This window comes from Sycon ciliatum, chromosome 2, assembly GCF_964019385.1.
Source record: "Sycon ciliatum chromosome 2, ocSycCili1.1, whole genome shotgun sequence".
NCBI classification, from domain to species: domain Eukaryota; kingdom Metazoa; phylum Porifera; class Calcarea; order Leucosolenida; family Sycettidae; genus Sycon; species Sycon ciliatum.
This window is the reverse complement of record NC_088644.1, coordinates 18852537-18872169: the sequence shown is the minus strand read 5'-3', so window position 1 is coordinate 18872169 and position 19633 is coordinate 18852537. Positions and strand designations below refer to the sequence as shown.

Sequence of the window (19633 nt, the reverse complement as noted above, 5' to 3'; positions counted from 1 at the left end):
GGAACGTTGTCTCGGAGAATTTGGAGATCTTTTGCACATGCGAAGTGCCAAAGGGGCCGCAATCCTGAGCGACGTGAATGTAGTACACACTGTGCGTATGCGAAAAGGGAATGTCGTACACTCCTGATCAATATCTGGCTTTTAGTTCGCATGCGCTGGCCCCATAAACGAGAAAATCTCCAAGTTTCAACCACCATTGTCGCTCGGAGAGCTTGGATAGCTTTGGAGAGGCTCCTAAAAATCAGAAAGGATAAAACACTTCTCCAACTTTTCAGAGAGGATTTTAGAATGCACCCTTCCTTGCTATTTTTCTATTTCTCACTTTTTTTACTTCCGATCCTTGGTGTGGTGGTGCATGGTGTGTGAATGTGTGATGTACAGTTCAACTTGGAAGTTGGCGATTGTTTGGCCCTGGCTGGTCACTACTGTAGCATCACGGCTATGGCTGTTAGTCGTGCATATGGTATCTGTGTGACTGCGGATGAACAAGGTCATTGTATTCTCTGGGACCTCAATCGGTAAGTGGTATTCCGTACAAGAAATGTTCCATTCGGGGCCTTTATCCATGGTTACATGCATGATGCGGCTGGTTCTTGTCGTCATGCTTTGCATATGAATCCCTGTAGGTCCTTGTTCATTTGCTACGAGGTAGGAATTGGGCTGTTGGATTTCATTGGAATCGTTTCTGCAGTACTGCTGTACTGGTTTCTTGTAGATATGCACAACATGTGAAGTATATCTCATCTGGTTTTGAGGGGGCTCTGCTGCTGCTGTTGCTGCTACAAGAAGGACAGCAGGGGCAAGTGAAATCCGGACCATTGTACACTTGCAATTTGAAGGCCGTGTAGTCTCTCACCCATACAAGTCGAAAAGTCATGCGGTAATCGAAATCAGTTGGTGGCGCTGAAAGTGTACTTTGGTCTGGTTGTCACTTGCGCAAACTCTAGTCCGTGCAGTCCAGTTCAGGATGGGCTTGCAAGAGAATTTTCAAACCGGGATTCAGTTCAGGAAGGGTTTGAGTTGGGGCTCTAACGTAGGTGCATTTTCTAGCGCTCTTTACAGTACTAGGAAACTTGGCCTTGCATGACTTCAAAGGGAGGCTAGTATTAAAGTTAGTAACCACGGGGGTGTATCCCCGCCGATATCTTTCAAAAATACCACATGTACTATGCACAAAATAATATTGCAGGATACCATTAAAATTGCCAAGCATGCCTACAAAAATACGACATGTACTATGCACAAAGTAATATTGCAGGATATTATTAAAATTGCCAAGCATGCCTACAAATCTGCTTTGTGTACATAAATAATGTAATGGTATTCATGTGAAGAGTCGACCGTTAGTTGCTGGTCCCTTCTCGGCATCGTTGCAAGTTGTTCCAGACATGCATCTGTGCACTCCTCGTCCATATTGTCAGCTTCTGTATAGAAAGTAGTCGATTAGCTCTGTGCTCCGAGAATGACGCAACACTGGTACATGTACTTGTACTGTGCTGATTCTCATCAGGCCATTTCAGCAGGTGCTCTGCCATTTCAGCAGGTGCTCTGCCATTTCAGCAGGTGCTCTGCCATTTCAGCAGGTGCTCTGCCATTTCAGCAGGTGCTCTGCCATTTCAGCAGGTGCTCTGCCATTTCAGCAGGTGCTCTGCCATTTCAGCAGGTACTCTGCCATTTCAGCAGGTGCTCTGCCATTTCAGCAGGTGCTCTGCCATTTCAGCAGGTGCTCTGCCATTTCAGCAGGTGCTCTGCCATTTCAGCAGGTGCTCTGCCATTTCAGCAGGTGCTCTGCCATTTCAGCAGGTGCTCTGCCATTTCAGCAGGTGCTCTGCCATTTCAGCAGGTGCTCTGCCATTTCAGCAGGTGCTCTGCCATTTCAACAGGTGCTCTCCCATCACAGCTGGCTAGGCACTAGCACTGGTCAGACAACAGAGTCTGGCTTTCAGGCTCTCTCACTTAGTGGAAACCAAGTCTTGCATGCAACACACTGCCAAATATAAGACTGGACGAGTCAAAATATACTGCTTTGCAAAGTAGAAGTGCCAGCCGAACAGTCTGGTTGATCTACTGTCGTGGACATGGAAATCCAGTCGAATGACCGGGGCCGGCACCATCAGTGCGAACAGAACGTTGCATGCAGTGCACATGTTGATCCGATGCGACCAGCGCGCTGCAGCGCACAAATGAATGTGTGTACGGTATGCGTACTCACGGCTGCATGGCCAGCGCCCTGGGGCCGCTAGACGTGCGACCGGATTTCCATGTCCACGACAGTACATACTTATAACATACCCCGGAACTGTTAGCTGCTCTGGCAGAAGCGGGAAAAACGAAATAGTGAGTACGGAGTATCTTTATACTGTATGGATGTTTTAGCATATGTACACCTGTTACATAACATGCATATACACAACCATCAATTTTTCCACAATGGGCCGTCCATAATTATCAATCTTTTTCACGAAACGAAAAAAGTTTGATTTGTGGGTGGGTCGAGGAGAGTTTCATTATGAAAAAATATTGATAGCTGAAACACAGCAGACACATAGCAGACTTAGCGGAGGACATTTAGGTTGGTTTTAACTCCAAATCATCAGACAATTATGATTGCCTCGTGACATGAAACTCGGTAGTCACAACCAACCTGAACGTCCTCCATTGAGTCTGCTACTTCGAAGTATGTTCTAAGCTCTGTGTGTGACATTGAGCAATCTCTGCAGCTCGGGGATCAATGCATTTGTGATAGCTGAAACATCAATCCAATCTACCTATCAAGTCAATATATTTTTCGTTGGGGTGGTGGAGTTGGGGAGAATCGTAACTAAAAATTTCCTTCCGTGAAAAATATCGATATGTCAGATGCCATTATCCAGGGTCAATCTCGATAGGCCACTGGCAGCAAGATATGACGTGTAACGTAGTGTCACAATTCAGGACTTTAGGTAGAGCAATCTTCTTGTAGAGTGCCGTATTAGTATCTCTGTTCCTCTGTCATTGTTTCTTTTTGTCTGTGTATGATAGGTTCACATTCATCCGTTCATTACCTAAAGTCTCATTGGCAGTGTCCTGTATAGCAGTTAGTAGCACTCTTGGTGATATTGCCTGTGCCACAAGTTTACCCACTCTTCCAACTACACGCAAGGCAACAGCAGCAGCAGCAGGAGCATCGGCAGCAGCAGCCATTACAGCCTGGACCATCAATGGACAAGTTGTTGGTCACTGCACAGTGTCAAGTCGCATTCTCTGTTTAGCCTACTCAACTGGCACAGAAGGTGTCAATGTCAATGTCTTAGCTGCTGGCCTACAGGAAGGTCTTGTCCGGTATGTACACCGTATGTCGGACATGGTATGCACGCTGTCCACAGTGTGTTGTCGGACACAGCGTGCACACTCACAACGGTATAATTATTTTTGTCACGCTACCAGTATCCTTTGCTGTGTTACAAAGTAAGACAAGAACCATAGTATAATATACTATAACGTGCATAAATAATAAGCGAGCCGAGCTTGCGTAACACAAAGGGTATAGGTTGCCCTCCCTCTCTGTCACGCAGTGCCACTCTTCAGATTACGTTTCTACAGTAGAAAATCAAGTAAAAATACATAAACCTAAAAGGCAGCTTTTGCCCCGGCACGGAGTGTGAAAATGTGGTCAATCAATTTTTTAGATTGTCGGGGTTTGTGTCTTCGTTTGAGTTCTTGAGGTTGTTTTATATTCGCGACCATGCCTCTAGGCATACAAGACGCTTTCAGGTGAGGCGAAAATGTTAAACGACTTGCAAACACAACTGGAGAAGGACCTGCGACTGAAAATGTCCTAAACAATTCTGGCTGAAAGGATAAAGGCCGAAAATGAAGCTTGAAAGTTGTAGACAGGTGGGTTCCCATCATGGATGAGTGAAAGTATTATAAAATGCAGGAAAATTTTCCTTGTTCACGGGTCAACACTCTGCCTGGAAGGATCGGGTAGCTTTTCCGGCTTCCCGCCACATTCTTGTTGTCGTCTTGGAAACTTTGAACCTTCTTGTGAAAGTTATAGCCTGCAGGCATGGTGACCAGGTGACTGATGTACGCATGAGCACTTGACCGCTTATTCAACCTTGTTTGATTGGGAATAAGGGCTGAACGCTGCATCGCAGCCTTCTCTGACCAAAACCAGTCGACTCAGCGTCCAAAAGACTACAACATATGGGCCAATCGCGGTCATCCGTGCTTCTATAAGAACGAAATGACGCTTTTAGTGACATTTTGCATACAAATCTCCGTCTAGTAGGGCACAGTCACCCAGTTTCGGTGGCAGTGGCGAGTTCGATTGGGAATAAAGGAGGAAGGAGCGTCTCAGCTTCCTCAGACCAAGACCATTCGACTCGGCACCCCGAAGACTACAACTGGTGAAAATTTTATTTTAGACTATACTTCCCCTTTAAGTCAGTCACGGTGACCATCTTGCATCGCACTGCTCTATAGCAGTTTGTCGTACACACCCTGAAATATCTTGGTGCCAAGAAGGGACCCACTAGTAACCTGGTCAGCATAGTATAATTAGTATAATTAGCGCTACTATGGCATAATAACGTTAGTAAGCAGCCGCACTACCTACCACTAGCGTATGTGTACACGCATGCCAGGCAATGCTTGCGCCAGGCTCTCGCTGCCAGAACGTGAGCCACGCAGGGCACATTCCCTGCTTGCAGCACCCCGACAGCTCCCCTGCCTGCATGCGCATCACTAGCCTGCTCGGTTGCCAGTGATAACTATGGTTTGCCATGCGCAGCAAACCGTTTGCAAGAACTGCGGGGCAGGTAAAGTTTTATGAAGCGCAGACAGGGTGTGGTGGCCATGGTCATATTCTTCCCAGGAAAGCGCTACACTGCCCCTACACAGCTCTGTACTCTCTAGGCTGGATTCTAGCCACATATTAGCACTGTTTGGTACCTGTGCTGCGGCAAAGTCAAATAGTGTATTGCTAATGATGATGCTGTTTTGTCACTGCTGTGTAGATTATTCAGTAGCTGGGACCTGAGTGTTATCACGGATATTCGTCTTGTATCGCCAACTTCTCATCCGATCACAGTGTAAGTCGTACTACTATGGTATCTGGGGGTACTTGGAGTCGACTACTCCGTATCGGGGGGGGGGGGGGGAGGGGGGTATTAGGAATCTACTACTATGGTATCGGGGGGGGGGGGGGGTACTAGGAGTCTACTACTGCATATACTACGGTATTAGCGGGTGCTAGGAGTCTACTCGACACATAGTTTTTACTAAGATCAGCAGAATATCAGAACAACACTGATCCAAGAACTCAAAGCATTCGAATAAATCTACTACGAGTCTACTACTATTTCCCGTTTGGCATCTTTCCCTCAAACCAGTGAATATACTATAGTATTAGTGGGTTTAAATTTCTACCGCCCACAGCCGCACCAAGTCCTTGGCTACACAAAATGAAAACCTCTCCAAATCTCTCCAAAACAAACTTCAAATTCTTTTCAAATTTTCGCCCAAGAGGGCATCCTCAGGGATATGGATGCCCTCTTGGGTGAAAATTTGGAAAGAATTTGAAGTTTGTTTTGGGGAGTTTTTTATTTGGCCGAACATTTGATGCAAGGTTCAGTGTGACAGTATATACGGGCAGCAGCAGTACAAGCCGAAAATTGGTTGCAGCCGAAATGTGTTTTAGCCCTGGGAGACCGAAAATTGAACGGGCCAAAAATTAGTCGACTTTCAGTATGTTGTTTCAGAGCAATCTTCACTGTAGATTTAGTTTTTGTCGAAGAATTACACAAGATGTTCTGCTCACTGTTCATGTGCTCTATGCTCGCAGGGTTGTGTTCAGCAGTGACAGCCAAAACCTATACGCTGCAGATTCAAGTGGCAACGTTCGCGCTTGGTCTGTACGTACACCCAATCTATGATTTTTCAAACCATTCCCCCATCTTCCCCTGTGACAAATGCGACCACTCCCCCTTATGTTGCTTTAGCCAAGTATGTGCCGTAGCAGATATTCACCTCCATTGATATTCCTTGATATATAGCCAAAGGGAGTGGTATGGTGTGTGCATGGTGTATGTGTGCAGTGTGTGTGTGTGTGTGTGTGTGTGTGTGTGTGTGTGTGTGTGTGTGTGTGTGTGTGTGTGCGTGCGTGTGCATGCGTGTGTGTGTGGTTATATTATTCATAATAATTATAAACGGTGGCTTGAACTGCTGCATGACTGCTCTACTGCTCTGGCGCGTTTAATGGATTTTGTTACAGAGCTTTACCAGTGGTGATAACAATACTGCTGCTGCTCCTGACCAATAAGCTTATATCTTGATGCAGGCACTTTTACTTGCCTATCCATTGATTGCCTTGATTGAGAAAGGGATTAAAAAAACTTCTTTTGATTGTGGTAACGAAGCAACATTCTTTTAAAAATGGACTTGTATCTTGTGGATTGGTTAATTGCAATAATGTTGCCCCAGCATTTTTTCTCTGTATCCGTGGCTTGTTTTCGCAAGAGTGACTGAGTCGTGAAGCGTATCACGATATCATTGTACCTTATTCATAGGGAAAGGCGTAGTATACATAACTGTTTTTTGTTTGTTTGTTTGGGTTTTGTTTTGTTTATGGATCTGCATCTTCCTATACCATCCCATATCCTTGTTAAAGCTTCTATACTAAGAGAAGCTGGCATGTAAATTAGTAAATTAGAGTGAGCAAAGATTCTGCTTATTTTGCTTCTGTTTTCATATTTTCAGAATATCCTACAAAATCACAGAACACAGATCACATTACATAGTACAGTCAAATCATATTTTTCTAACTCATGTTAGCATTCTCTACATGAAGACAAAGCATTTCATCAGTATTCGATTGCTTATGATATTCGATTGCTTGTGAATTTTGATGGTCTAGGTGGTCTACGTCTATGTTTGATTTGTGTTGCAGTGTGCGTACTTTTCCAGCGCTTAAAAAAGGCATTACAACTGGTGTTTTCCCGCTTCCTGCTAATTCTGATTGTGTTGCCATGCAGCTTCTTGGCAAACATTGGTTACTTTGATGCTCTCATTCATCTTTGTTAACATTGGTTACTTTGATACTCTCATTCATCTTTGTTAGGTCATTGCTAGGTCATTTAGGTCATTTTCGATTTGTCAAATTTTTCATTTCTAGTGCTGTATCATGGAATGCAACAAATGATAAAGATTCTCTTGCACTTGTGATTGTGGTAATGCTTCAATGGCATAGTGGCAATACGGCTAGAATGATCCACTCCACGTCTACAAACAGGATGCTAAAATAGGTTACCTACAAGATGACATCATCAGTATGAATTTAGAGTAGCTGCATGCAGGACAATGCAAGGCAACCTCTCTTTTGACAATACAAATATACAGTCTGAGGTAGCATGCACACCATGTCCTGCAATCACTGTCAATAGCATGTGGTGCAGTGTGAACATTTTAAATTAAGTAGATCAACTCAATTTCATGATACATGATACCGCACTGAGGTTATTCCGTTTCACGGCTTTTGTTTGGCTGGTAATCAGGCAACCATTGTGAGACACGCATGTGTAGCAAGTCACGCCGCTTCTGCTGTTCCGCTTCTTGGCGATGCAGTGGTACGTATGTCTGCCACTGTTGAAAGTATGACTTTCTCATACGCCTGCAAGACGAGCACAATATAGCATAAACAGCCCTTGGTCCAGTGAGTCTGTTGATTTGGCTTAGCCCCCATGACCATACACGGACATGTATCTGGCACCACTCAGTGCTACACATGCAGCCGACCACTTATAACGAACTCGCATATACATGTAGCGAATTTCGCTATAATTATAACGAACCATTGTTCATGTCCCTGTTCAAACCCATGCAAAATTGACCCTTTGTACCGAACACAGTTATAACGAACCCGGCATTTCTTGTAGGGTCGCATGATAACCAAGTGCATGCACTCATATGAGTGCATGCACTTGGTTATCAATATGATCATACAGCCATGGGCCACATGCCAGTTGTGATGTGTTTGTAAAATTATCGACTACAACTAAAAACTAAGCGGTCTTCAGACCCCTGTTGCAGTGTGATTTCCTGGTCTTTTCATGGAGAAAACTCTCGAAGACTGTATTCACTGTTTGGTTTCAACCGCACTCAATCAGAATCAACAAGAAAAACAACGATCGCCAAATCGCTGTCATCAGCAAAACGTGCACGCGTGCGTGCATTCCGACTAGGCCCAGGCAGATCCTGCCGGCAATTCTTTCGGCAAAATATCGAAGAATTGAAAGAGCGGAAATTGCCGGCAAAATCGGAGCAAAATATCGAGATGTTGGGTAAAATCGATGCCTGATTTCCTTGTTTCTTACCCGTTCAGCAGGATACACTGCCCAGGACGAGATCATGTCACCGAAATATCATTTAAAAATATCACTGTGATTCACTGTGGATCGACATGATTTTGGAAGAACTCAGGGACACGTGCGTGGAAACCCGTGTTGCAACGTTGAGAAACCGACCCTGCGATTTTTATGAAACGTACGGGATTGTACCGGAAGTGGATAAAATACACGTTTTTCCTGAGCAAAATGGAGCAAAATATCGAGTTTCTCGTGCCAGGCTCGGCAAAATATCGAAGATTTCGCAGCAACATTTTGCGGCAAAATATCGAGGCGAGCGGAGCAGAATCTGTCTGGGCCTAATTCCGACCATTTGGCTTACGTGTACAACCAAGAGTTACACTAGTCTTATTATACTCTTGCCAAATCTTGGTACAACGCGTACATCAGACTGACTGTGCACCGTGTAGAATCTACATGGTGTAGGCATGAAGAGTAGAAAAGCAGTGGAGAGATGATCACATCATGCATGATGCGTCAACGTAACCATAGAGATAATAATAATTATGGCGACAGCAAAAGTCCGCGTGCGAAAGGCCGAAAGTGCAGGTGCCACAAAGAAAAGTCAGACTCAGAGTGCAGAACAAACAGAAAAAATTGTGTACCAGTAATGCAGTATAATTATGGTCTTCATTCGCTTCAGCCTTTTTCGAGCGCTCTATCGAGTTGTGTACAAATACGACGACATGTATTAGTTCCTGTCAACTACTTCCTGCAAGCCCTGTGAGTGTGACGAGGTCAAAACAGCTAAAGCCGCCGGTCCGGGGCGGTTGAGTAGTAAGTTTTTAGTGGAAGGAATACACCCTTGCCGCTCTTTCAATCAATGATAGGAAGCACTGAATTTGATATTGACACTTTCCTGTTGTGCTTCAGGCCGCTAGATAAAGATAGAAGGTGGCTACCGGGTAAATGAACGCATTCAATATTGATTCGTGATACTGTGAGAGGCAAGCCACGACTCATACTTATTTTGATTCGAGTGGCAGTGAAGCGACTCCGCCAGATGCTTCAGAAATAAGGCTGGTTGCGGACAACACCGGCACTAGTATCAAGTGGTCGTTTGACTCACGAACAGCGGACTAGTGTCCACCGTTGGCGAAGAAAATGCTGCGCGAAGACCGCCGCGGACGGGGTGTGAGAATAATACGACATGACGTCGAGGGCGCGATGTCACTGTGACTTGAGTTGAGTGGCTGAGCCAGTTACGCTAACTACTTACGGTGAGTGAACCATGAGACAAGTGTGTGTGGGGGGGGGGGGGGCACTGGTGCCATCATTTGTATTTTTATTGTATTTTACAGAACAAGGGCAATAAAGGCTTGTTTGTTGCTACTTAAAGGGGAAGTATACCCTAAAATCAAATTTCCACCAGTTGTAGTCTTCTGGGTGCTGAGTCGAATGGTCTTGGTCCGAGGAAGCTGAGACGCTCCCTTCCTACTTGAATCCCAATCGAACTCGCGCACTTCCACCGAAACTGGGTGACTGCGCCCTACTAGATGGGGATTTGTATGCAAAATGTCACTAAAAGCGCCATTTCGTTCTTATAAAAGCACGGATGACCGCGATTGGCCCATATGTTGTAGTCTTTTGGACGCTGAGTCGACTGGTTTTGGTCCGAAAAGGCTGCAATGCAGCGTTCCTCCTTTATTCCCAATCGAACATGGTTGAACAAGCGGTCACGTGCTCCTGCGTACACCAGTCACCTGGTCACCGTGCCTGCAGGGTACAACTTACTAGCCTGTTTGACCTTTTTTGGGTGCAGTCCTGTCACTCGAGTTGAACTCGAGTTGAACCTTGGTGTGAAAGTAGTCGCCTGCTGGCGCGGTGACCAGGTGATTTGGGCACCCAGGAGCACGTGACCGCTTGTTCAACCATGTTCGATTGGGAATAAAGGAGGAACGCTGCATCGCAGCCTTTTCGGACCAAAACCAGTCGACTCAGCGTCCAAAAGACTACAACATATGGGCCAATCGCGGTCATCCGTGCTTTTATAAGAACGAAATGGCGCTTTTAGTGACATTTTGCATACAAATCCCCATCTAGTAGGGCGCAGTCACCCAGTTTCGGTGGAAGTGCGCGAGTTCGATTGGGATTCAAGTAGGAAGGGAGCGTCTCAGCTTCCTCGGACCAAGACCATTCGACTCAGCACCCAGAAGACTACAACTGGTGAAAAATTGATTTTAGGGTATACTTCCCCTTTAAAGTTTCATGCTTTCGCAATCATTAGGCAACATGAGGATGGGGTACTGACCATGCCGGTATATATGCCAGCAGAGGGTGGGTCTTGTAGCGCTGTATGAAAAGCTGTGTGTAAATGTGGGGGCTGTATAGATTTCTGGGCTAGCGGTGTTATTTTAGGCAGTGTGCGCAGAGTGTGTGGTTGTTTTAGGCAGGGGGCTGTAGAGGTAGTGACAGGGCTAGCAGTGCAATGTTAGTGCAGAATGTGTGGCTGGTGTGGGCAGGAGGTTGTGAGCAAGGTGCATGGATGTTGTAGGCAGGAAGCTGTACAGGTATATTCCGGTGTATTGTATTTTATTATTTTACTTGGGCATTCCCAACAGACCCTAAGGTAGGGATATCAGCGAACGCACTGCGCAGCCCATCTGCGCAGGTCAGCCTGGCCCATCTACGCGCGGCCGACAAGAAAACTCATGAACACTTTCATTTTTTTGCAAAATAAATCGTGTGAAGAAGATGCACGGAATGGCTGAAAACTAGGCTGAGGAATAGAGACTCTCAAACAAATTCATGGTCCATCGCTTCTGACAATGGCAGGGAAGACATCAGGGAGCTGATTGCAGCAACTCTTTACCAAGCGCGATGCTGGTTACTCACCAGGGCAGGGCGCTTCCATCGCGCAAGAAATGGCCGCGAGCGAGAAATGCAAGTCCGATTTTGGAACGATCCAACCAGGGAAATCTCTTGAAATTTGGCCTGAACACCTCTCATACTGGTGTTTCACGATGTGCAAACTTTCAGAGAAATCGACCGGGGAGAACGTGGTGAGTACGTGGGTCCTTCGTCTCGCGTATGATTTGAATGGTCACGGGGACAGAAGAACAGTAATTTTACGACTCCCAGCGGTGCAAACAGACCGCGGCCATGTTTTCTCTGTCGGCCGCGATCACGTTCAAAAAATCGATGACGCAATGCATGCGCAGAGGCCTGCGCAGTGTGTTCGCTGACATCCCTACCTAAGGTCTTCTTACAGGGTGCCCAAGATGAATGAATGTGTTAAGTTCCTGGCGGAATATATTGGGGATATGATAAGCGCGAAGGGCTTCGGGAAGCGCATTAAAGTGGTCAACATCAATCAATAAAATATATTTGTATCCAGCTTAGTTTGCACAATGAGTAAAGAAAGGGAATTATTGACTTGGCCATCATCATGATCCCTTCTGGGCCATGTCACAGCTCATCCATGTTACTAGTTCATGCCAGACCATGCCCAATCAACTGTGGGTGGCAGTACTGTGAATTGGAAATCCTTCAGCTGTGACCTGGCATCAGCACTGTGACAGTCTTGGGAGTTGTGTACTCCTGCTAACACTAGCAATACTTGGAAACAGTTTTATCATTAATTTTGTGGTGACCGTGCCCAGAAGTGTAGACAACTGTCATAGTACCATTTTACCATTTTACGGGTTATTAGCTGCGTTCACCTATACCAATGTGCAAACACTCTCCCCTCAACTGCTCCCAATTCCCTTCAGCATGCATTTCCGTTCAATATCATCGACACCTGGAGCACGCCCCCGGCTTCCCTATTGGAGCCCCTACTCTTCCCATTGTTGTGTTATCCGGCCTGCTACAGTCGACCTACCTTTATAACGATATTTGCGTCAGACCAAGATATATTGTTAGAAGGGTAATATTGTTGTAGGGGTAACTGGTTCATTTCATACACATATTATGCCATAATGCATGGATTTTGTTCATTTTTTACACTCTTCGTAGCATAAAAAACTGACGTACATGCACATTATGTACACAGCAAGGTGCCCCCATTGCATTTCGTCATGTCCCAGTGACTCATCAAGCGAAGCTTGCCCTACCTGGATAGTGGGCTCTACATATTCACTGCTAGGTATTGTTATAAAAGGGAAATGTCGATATGTCAGCCCATTTTATATCGTTATAGGGGTAATATCGTTATAGCAATATTGTTATAGAGGTAAGGCATTGTATGCACAAGTCAATGGAGTGATTGGGTTTGGCAGAAAAATATCGTTATAAGGGTAATATCTGCTATAGAGGTTATCCTTATAAGGGTAGGTCGACTGTACCTCTCTCGTGTCTTCTTATAAGTAGGTTGTGTCTTTAGTAAAATATATACCGGTATATAATGCACTGTCGTACAGAGAGATCTCCTATCGACCATGGTTGCTGTTCCTCCCCCCCCCCCTTGGTAGCTTCTAGCTGAGTTGGTTTCAAAGTATTTGTCTTCCCAAAGACATGAGATGGGAAAGAGAGTGTTGAACGGTGTTTCTGCTTTTGTGGCCCGGAAGACGTGCTCAAAACAACAGACAACTTGATGATAACATGGCAAGAGAAGGTGATCTTTGTCACCAAGCAATTGAATTTGAACACTGTCCGGGAAATTGGAAGCAAAGAGGTGTACACAGAGCAGCAGGTGAATCACAAAAATCGACTTCTCGAAGGCGAAAGGAGAAAATTGAAAACGCTATTGCAAGATTTTCTCCTTTCTCCGTGCTAAATTTTGAAAAAAGCCATGTTAAACTTTTTTTTAATGTTTGCATTCTTACTTAAAAGTAAGCCTTGAATGCAAACATGAGTGTATGACATACCAGCTTCCTGCCTCGTGCAAAAAACACAGCTTTGCACAACTGTGAAATCAAGCTGTATTTCAGCCGGGCAATTTTGGATAACCGCTTTGCCTATAATTTTGACTAACCTGCAGTGACAGAAGAAAGCGAAGTTTACCATCATGATCAACAGCCCTAGGACTATAAAGTAAGCCAAAAAATGTTCGGTGACATTGTCCATTCAATTTAATATGGCGTAAATGATCCATTCTATGTGCTGCGTCACTGGTATTATGGGTCGTTTCCACGTGCTGCATCACTGGTATTATGGGTAACAGTTGTAGATTACTAGTATTCGATCGTTTGTTGAGTTGGCATTCAAGCAGGTAATTATTCATTGAAATTGCATCACTACTCTAAACCACGAGGTAAAGCTTTCACCACACCTGCTGTGCAGAGTGCTTCAAACTACAGTACAAACCTTCAACACACCTGCTGTGCAGAGTGCTTCAAACTACAGTACAAACCTGTCAATTAGTACTCTTTTTCCCGTTTTAATCCCTTGCAGCAAACTTGGGCCTCACTGCTCTGGTGTGTGCCATCTCATCATGTGCAATGGCATAGTCAGTGGCAATCAGTGTAGTTGGTAAGGGACTATTAAAGTTACATACATGCATAAGATTACACTGGGCAGGGCATGTAATATTTTAATCTTAGACTGATAGCCATAGCAATCTACAATAATATTGCTATCAACTGTTAGTCGCCTCAGTACTGTCAAACTTCAGTTCAAACTCGTTGTGCCCTGAATATCATACCTTTTCTCTTTGCCAACTCAGTCCACCGCGCAAGGTGACTAACAGTTGCTAACACTATTGCTACAGATGACTGGACTGGGGGTGACAAACTGTTGCTGACACTGTTGATAAGTTGTCATGGTGACCTCACAATGAGGAAGAACAAGCGTAAGGGCAACCATGGCCAGCACTCTTGCCACACAGGACAATCCTCTCATCGTGCTGATTAAAGTTGTGTTGTGGATCCCCATTTTGTTGCCAAATGCTGAAAGGCATATTCTTAGTCTTTCTAGCAATGACAGCAGCGAAAGTGAAGCGCCTACTGGCACGAAACTTGTTAATACCAATCCCTACGCACACATGTTTCTGGTCGTAGCTCTAGCTTTTGAACTCACCTTCAATGTATTTTACGAGCGGGCGGGCTCGCCTGCAGGCGTGCTTGCGTACGTGCCCGCATGCATGCTTTTGTTAGTATATTGTAGGGCTGCAACAGGTAGGGGTTTGGTCGGGTAACGTGTTCGGGTATTTCTATCCGGGTAGCACGGGTATTTTTTGACACAGTTTGTACTGTGAGTGTGCACTTGCGCTACATAGAAAGTGTACAGTACGCACGTAGCCGTGCTGTTTACATGCACCGTTGCAAAAAAACACAGTACTCCAACTACCCGATCGGGTTCTGAGGAGCAACTTGCTACCCTACTACCCGATCAAATTCCGGGTAGCACGGGTACCCGACTACTTGTTGACACCCCTAGTAAATGGTGTACGGCGCCTTAGTAAAGCAATATTAAAAATGCTGGTTATGTTAAAGTGTGTCCGAACAGGTGCAGGGACAGCATCACTAACAATGCCTGCACAACCAGCACTCACCGGTTGTCGTGTAGAATAGCTCTCCGTTCCTTCTCCCACTGATCCCTTTTTACTTGTCTGCAGTATTCTCTCCAGGCATAAAAGTGTTCTTTGCGGAGTTGCTTGTTGTTGTGCTCCAACGCTAGCCGGTAGAGTTCTTTGCCTGCCAACACTTCCTGCATGGAGAAAACACGTAGAGATCATGTGTAGAGAACATGTGTAGAGAGAGAGTACGTGTGAACAATGTGTTGTGCAGTGTGCCAACAGGTTCAAAAGAAATCACATGGCATGCTTGTTTTGATTTCATCTGTCCTGTGTACAGTGTGAATGTACCATTCATGTTATGCATAGCATAGTCTTGTAATGGTACTCTTGGCATGCGTTTGTCATTTCTTTACCGGTGAAAGCGGCAGGTCTGTTGGAGAGGGCAGGGTCATTCAGTGTATGTGTTTTCTCCGTATTTCGTAATATGCCACGCTCTAACAAGTCAGGCACTGCAAGATGCTTTGTCTAATTTTGGCAGCTATTGAATTGTGGCTATATTCGGCACCGACCCCGAACACCTAAAACGTTGATGAAAATTTTCGTATTGGCTTTGGTGGTGTACTAGGTATTTACCCCGTGCCAAAAAATATAACGCTGCCGAAATGTCGAAAATCGTGAATGCTGAAAGTTTGCAGCGCCGAAATTCTATATATTTACAGGATGCACTGTGACCATGAAATATGAGCAATCACACTAGTGGAATTCATGGAGTAGCCTGAGCATCTTCAAACTGCCAATGTTCCAAAAAAAAAAAATTTCACGGTTCGCGTGAGACTCGGCCAAAGGCCCAGTTCCAAAACTGGACAATAATTAATGGATGTGTGAAGAAAACACACTTTGAATCCTCCCTGCTGCAATCAGTAATCACACACACACACACACACTACTGTACTGTAGGTGAAGAAGTCAGGATCACTTTGGCTAGTCCGCTTGTTCTCATTGCTGTACTTCACTATGATGGAGTTGTAGCATACTATGATGGAGATGACATGATCCCATCATGAGTGCCCGTGAAGTGATGTGCGTTTGACCCAAAATTTGGAAGTTCTATGTGGTCCATGGTAAATGCAATTTGGGATCGTGATCATGGCCTTGCTCTGCTGGCCCCAAAGGCAGTCCAGAATTTGATGCTATATGCAAGTACTGCAAAAATCAACTCTCCCCAAGGGGGGGGGGGGAGGGGGACTCTGCTCGAAGGGTGACTGGAACGGGTAGCTCGGGAGTGAAACCAACATGGTTAGACGTGGTACTAGTCTCCCAAGATGATATAACTCCCTGTTATTGACCCTTCCCCTCCCCTGCATCTTGTTGTTTTTGGCCATGTGATTAAGCAATCACTATTATGAAACTAGGGCTGCCTGCTGCTCCTCATTGATAACACTATTGCTTGGAGGAAAACAAAATAGCCAATACCCAAATCGTGATACTGCTGCTGCTGTAAATGTCGATGCTGCCGCTGCGTTTGCCACCTCCAACTGCTGGGGTGCCTCGTGCTGCTGCACTACCATACCCCTGTCCATCCTTCATTGGTCCGCATACTAGACCCAGGTGCTCAACATCCGGGACACTTTGACAGTAATTGTTTGCTGAGTTGAAACTCACACAAGCAATGAATGATCACACCAGCAATGAATGATCACTTGCCTGAATCCTGCTCGTGGCTGGAAGGTATTTTTGCCCAAGTTTGTTTTGAGGCCGGGCTCGATTAAACCAGGCCACCTTTAGATCCGATCTGTTTCTCTGAAGTGCGCCGATTTTTCATATTGGCAAATTTCGGTGTCGCAGAGGGTACTCTAACTCTGTTCAGCTCAGAGGTGACTTGAAATACACATATAATTTCTGCTGATTGCTGACTTGCTATCCATCGGTGACGACGAAAGTATGAAAACAATACGTTTGGCATGTGCCTCCACCAGTTTCCCTAGCAAAAGCATAGTTTGTTGGCGAAAGGCAAACTGTTTTTAGTCGGCTCAGAGAAGAAGCAGCTGCGCTGTGAAAACCACGGGAAAACAGTGGTGGAGATCCAGGAGTGTCAACCTTTTTATTATATAAATGCAATGATTGGTGGTTCTCTGAAAATTCTCCTTCAGCTATTCTCACCTCTAAGCTGGTTCTGGATGATTGAGTGAAGGTCTGTTTGACGCTGTGTCTGCTCAAAATCGATCGTGGCAACGTTGATTTTTGCATGATAAGTAACTCAATTTGTATTTCGTATTGACGCTTGAAAACTCCCTCGCGTGGTATTGAACTTCTGCTTATCTTAGGCCTCTGAAAATTTGTATGCGAGATCATACACCAGTGACTCCTCGGTAAAAGATTTGAGTCAATTACAACCACAGAGCATGAAATTATGGGTGTTCGGAACTAGGATACCTGTCCGGACTTTGAGCATCTGGGTCAACTCGAGTACTTTGTTCATGATGTTGTACTCATGGTGGCAGTCATGAGTACGTCTTATGCTTTTTGTCCTTGCCATGCCCGGTCCTCTATCTGCTGGATATGGCTTTTTTTATAGCACCTGGTGGACTCTCCCGCCTTTTTCCCCATACACGCACGGTGGTGTATGTATCGTAGACTCCAGTGGCAACCGGAAACCTCGCCGGCTCTGCCATGCATAGTATGCAGTGTTCAGCCGTACTGACCACCGTATCTGCCTGACACTAACAGTAGCGCATTACAGGACACGCTCAGTTAGTACTTTAGGCTTAGTATGCGCGCTAGGGCCACTGCGCCATGAAGGAACCTGTTCCCTGGTGCGTGTCATGTGCAATGTAGTAACCATTACCTTGTTAGTGCTAATACCTTTATGTAAATATAGGGTAGTCTCGCCGGTGCATAATTACAATGGTGTCTCATGCCCGTGCGCAGTTTCATGCCCGTGCGCAGTTTCATGCCTGCGTACACAGGGTACGGGCCGGGATTCACATAGTGCATCTACCTGTCCTTGTGTGTGCCCCACACTGACACTATTACGCGCCAAGCCAGCTGCGTTACTTGTGCTGCAATAACTACGGTATGCCGTACGATGAAAACCTACATTTTCATGGCTTTTCTACCAACATGAATGTGGGACTTCCACAGACACTCCAGCTACATGTAGCTAGCTAGCCTTCTGGTTTGCAGTTACTTACCCTGACTTCTCAGTGCTTTCATAGCTAGGTTGCATGTGTGGCGACAATGCCAATGTATTTCATAGCTAGGTTGCATGTGTGGCGACAATGCCAGTATATTTCATAGCTAGGTTGCATGTGTGGCGACAATGCCAGTATATTTCATAGCCAGGTTGCATGTGTGGCGACAATGCCAGTATATTTCATTTTTATGAGAATACCAGTGCATTTAATGTTATAGATTTGCCAATAGAAATAGTTTCACAAATATTTTACGATCACAATATATATTACTTACCTTCTAGTTCCAGTAAGTTTTGTAGTATTCAACAAATGGAAAATGCTTTCAGTCTAGCTAGACTGAATACCTTGTCCATTTGTTGAATACCACATACTACAAGACTTACTGGAACTAGAAGGTAAGCAATAATTGTTGCGATCGTAAAATATTTGTGAAACTATTTCTATTGGCAAATCTACAACATTTAGTAGCCAAGACGTATGGCTGCAATAAGCTTGCTCAGTGACAGTTAACCTCTAGACATGCAGGTAATACAGCTGCGCAAGACAATGGCCGGGGTGGTTGCAGTGTACTTACATACAGCCATGCTTTGAAATGGGACCTCATGACGTGGATCTGATTGAGATCATCTGCCAATTGTTGTCGACTCTCCTCTCTCCTCCTGCAGTGCATCAACCAGTGCTGGAACGCAGATACCTTTAGAAAGTGCTCGCTAAACTGATCTGCAAGATTTTCCAATTTCTGAACGTGAGTCATGAATTTTTTCCAGGGAAGAAGACCATGGTATTTCACAAGAGACATGTTGTAATGCCGGGCAGCTACTTGATTTTGCTCTAGCTGCTTGCGAATAGCTTCTGCCTTCATTCGTTCAGCCTAGAAAAAGCAGCACATAAATGACTGATGAACTTAACTGAATGTGCGTGTGGGGGGGGGGGGGGAGGATGTGCATGTTTGAATGTGCGCGTGTGTGTGTGGGGGGGGGGGGGGGAGTGCTTGCCAGAGTGTGTACAAGAAGTCAGATACATCAGTATCCATCTAGACACGGGTCTAGCATCCTCAAGCTGCATAGAGAGCACAATGTTTGGTGGACAAAGCCAGGAATACAGTACACATGTACTTCGAAGTACATGAAGTTGGTTGCTCCAGCGAGGAACACACGCTTCCTGACGAACTTGACACTTGACTGACTAGCATGCAGGTGGTCTTCTTGTCCAGGTTCAGTGGGTCACGTGACCATATCCAATTCATAATCATGTGATATATCATTTTGATCAGTGTATCACACTGCGCACACCTATGCTACTCTAGCACGACTCATGTGCCTGGGGTCCTCAGACCTGCCAAGTGTCGTGCTGCACCATGTACATCTTTGACAGCGAGGGCAAATGCACCTTTCATAAACAAGTAAGTGATTCTACAGACTGAAGAGCGCTCTATGCCCTGTGGCAAAGCTGTTTTGCAAAGCGAGATTTTCTGGGAGTAGAGAAATGTGGGCTGTCTGATTTTTTTACAAGAGTACCCGTGAAGAGTACTAGTACGCACAGCTAACATTGCAAATAATGACCCTCGATCGTGCATGAGAAAAAAATCGTTATTCACGAGTTGTCGTTATATGTAAGATGAGTATGCAGTTAAATGGTCACTAGGTCTGAGGATTGTG

The 19633-nt window shown here is 45.2% G+C and overlaps 2 protein-coding genes and 1 long non-coding RNA gene across 3 annotated transcripts in view; 2 read left to right on the top strand and 1 right to left on the bottom strand.

Moving 5' to 3' along the window:
• The window catches only part of LOC135809039 (uncharacterized), a 62379-nt gene extending 55180 nt beyond the window's left edge, over nt 1-7199 (top strand). Inside the window, exons 45-48 of the mRNA XM_065322297.1 lie at nt 382-518; nt 3022-3321; nt 5001-5075; nt 5828-7199. Coding sequence (XP_065178369.1) covers nt 382-518; nt 3022-3321; nt 5001-5075; nt 5828-5918 — 603 coding nt within the window. The 3' untranslated portion in view covers nt 5919-7199. The remainder of the gene's footprint in view (nt 1-381; nt 519-3021; nt 3322-5000; nt 5076-5827) is intronic.
• Nucleotides 7200-7382: 183 nt separating this feature from the next.
• LOC135809040 (coiled-coil domain-containing protein 191-like) overlaps nt 7383-19633 on the bottom strand; it is a 49654-nt gene continuing 37403 nt past the window's right edge. Inside the window, exons 14-16 of the mRNA XM_065322298.1 lie at nt 18550-18846; nt 14818-14972; nt 7383-7651 (exon numbers count right to left, since the gene is read on the bottom strand). Coding sequence (XP_065178370.1) covers nt 7498-7651; nt 14818-14972; nt 18550-18846 — 606 coding nt within the window. The 3' untranslated portion in view covers nt 7383-7497. The remainder of the gene's footprint in view (nt 7652-14817; nt 14973-18549; nt 18847-19633) is intronic.
• On the top strand, nt 9009-18728 carry LOC135809042 (uncharacterized). Its single transcript, XR_010552162.1, has 5 exons — nt 9009-9161; nt 9258-9604; nt 13306-13358; nt 13719-13796; nt 18641-18728. It is a non-coding gene; the product is annotated as an uncharacterized LOC135809042 (long non-coding RNA).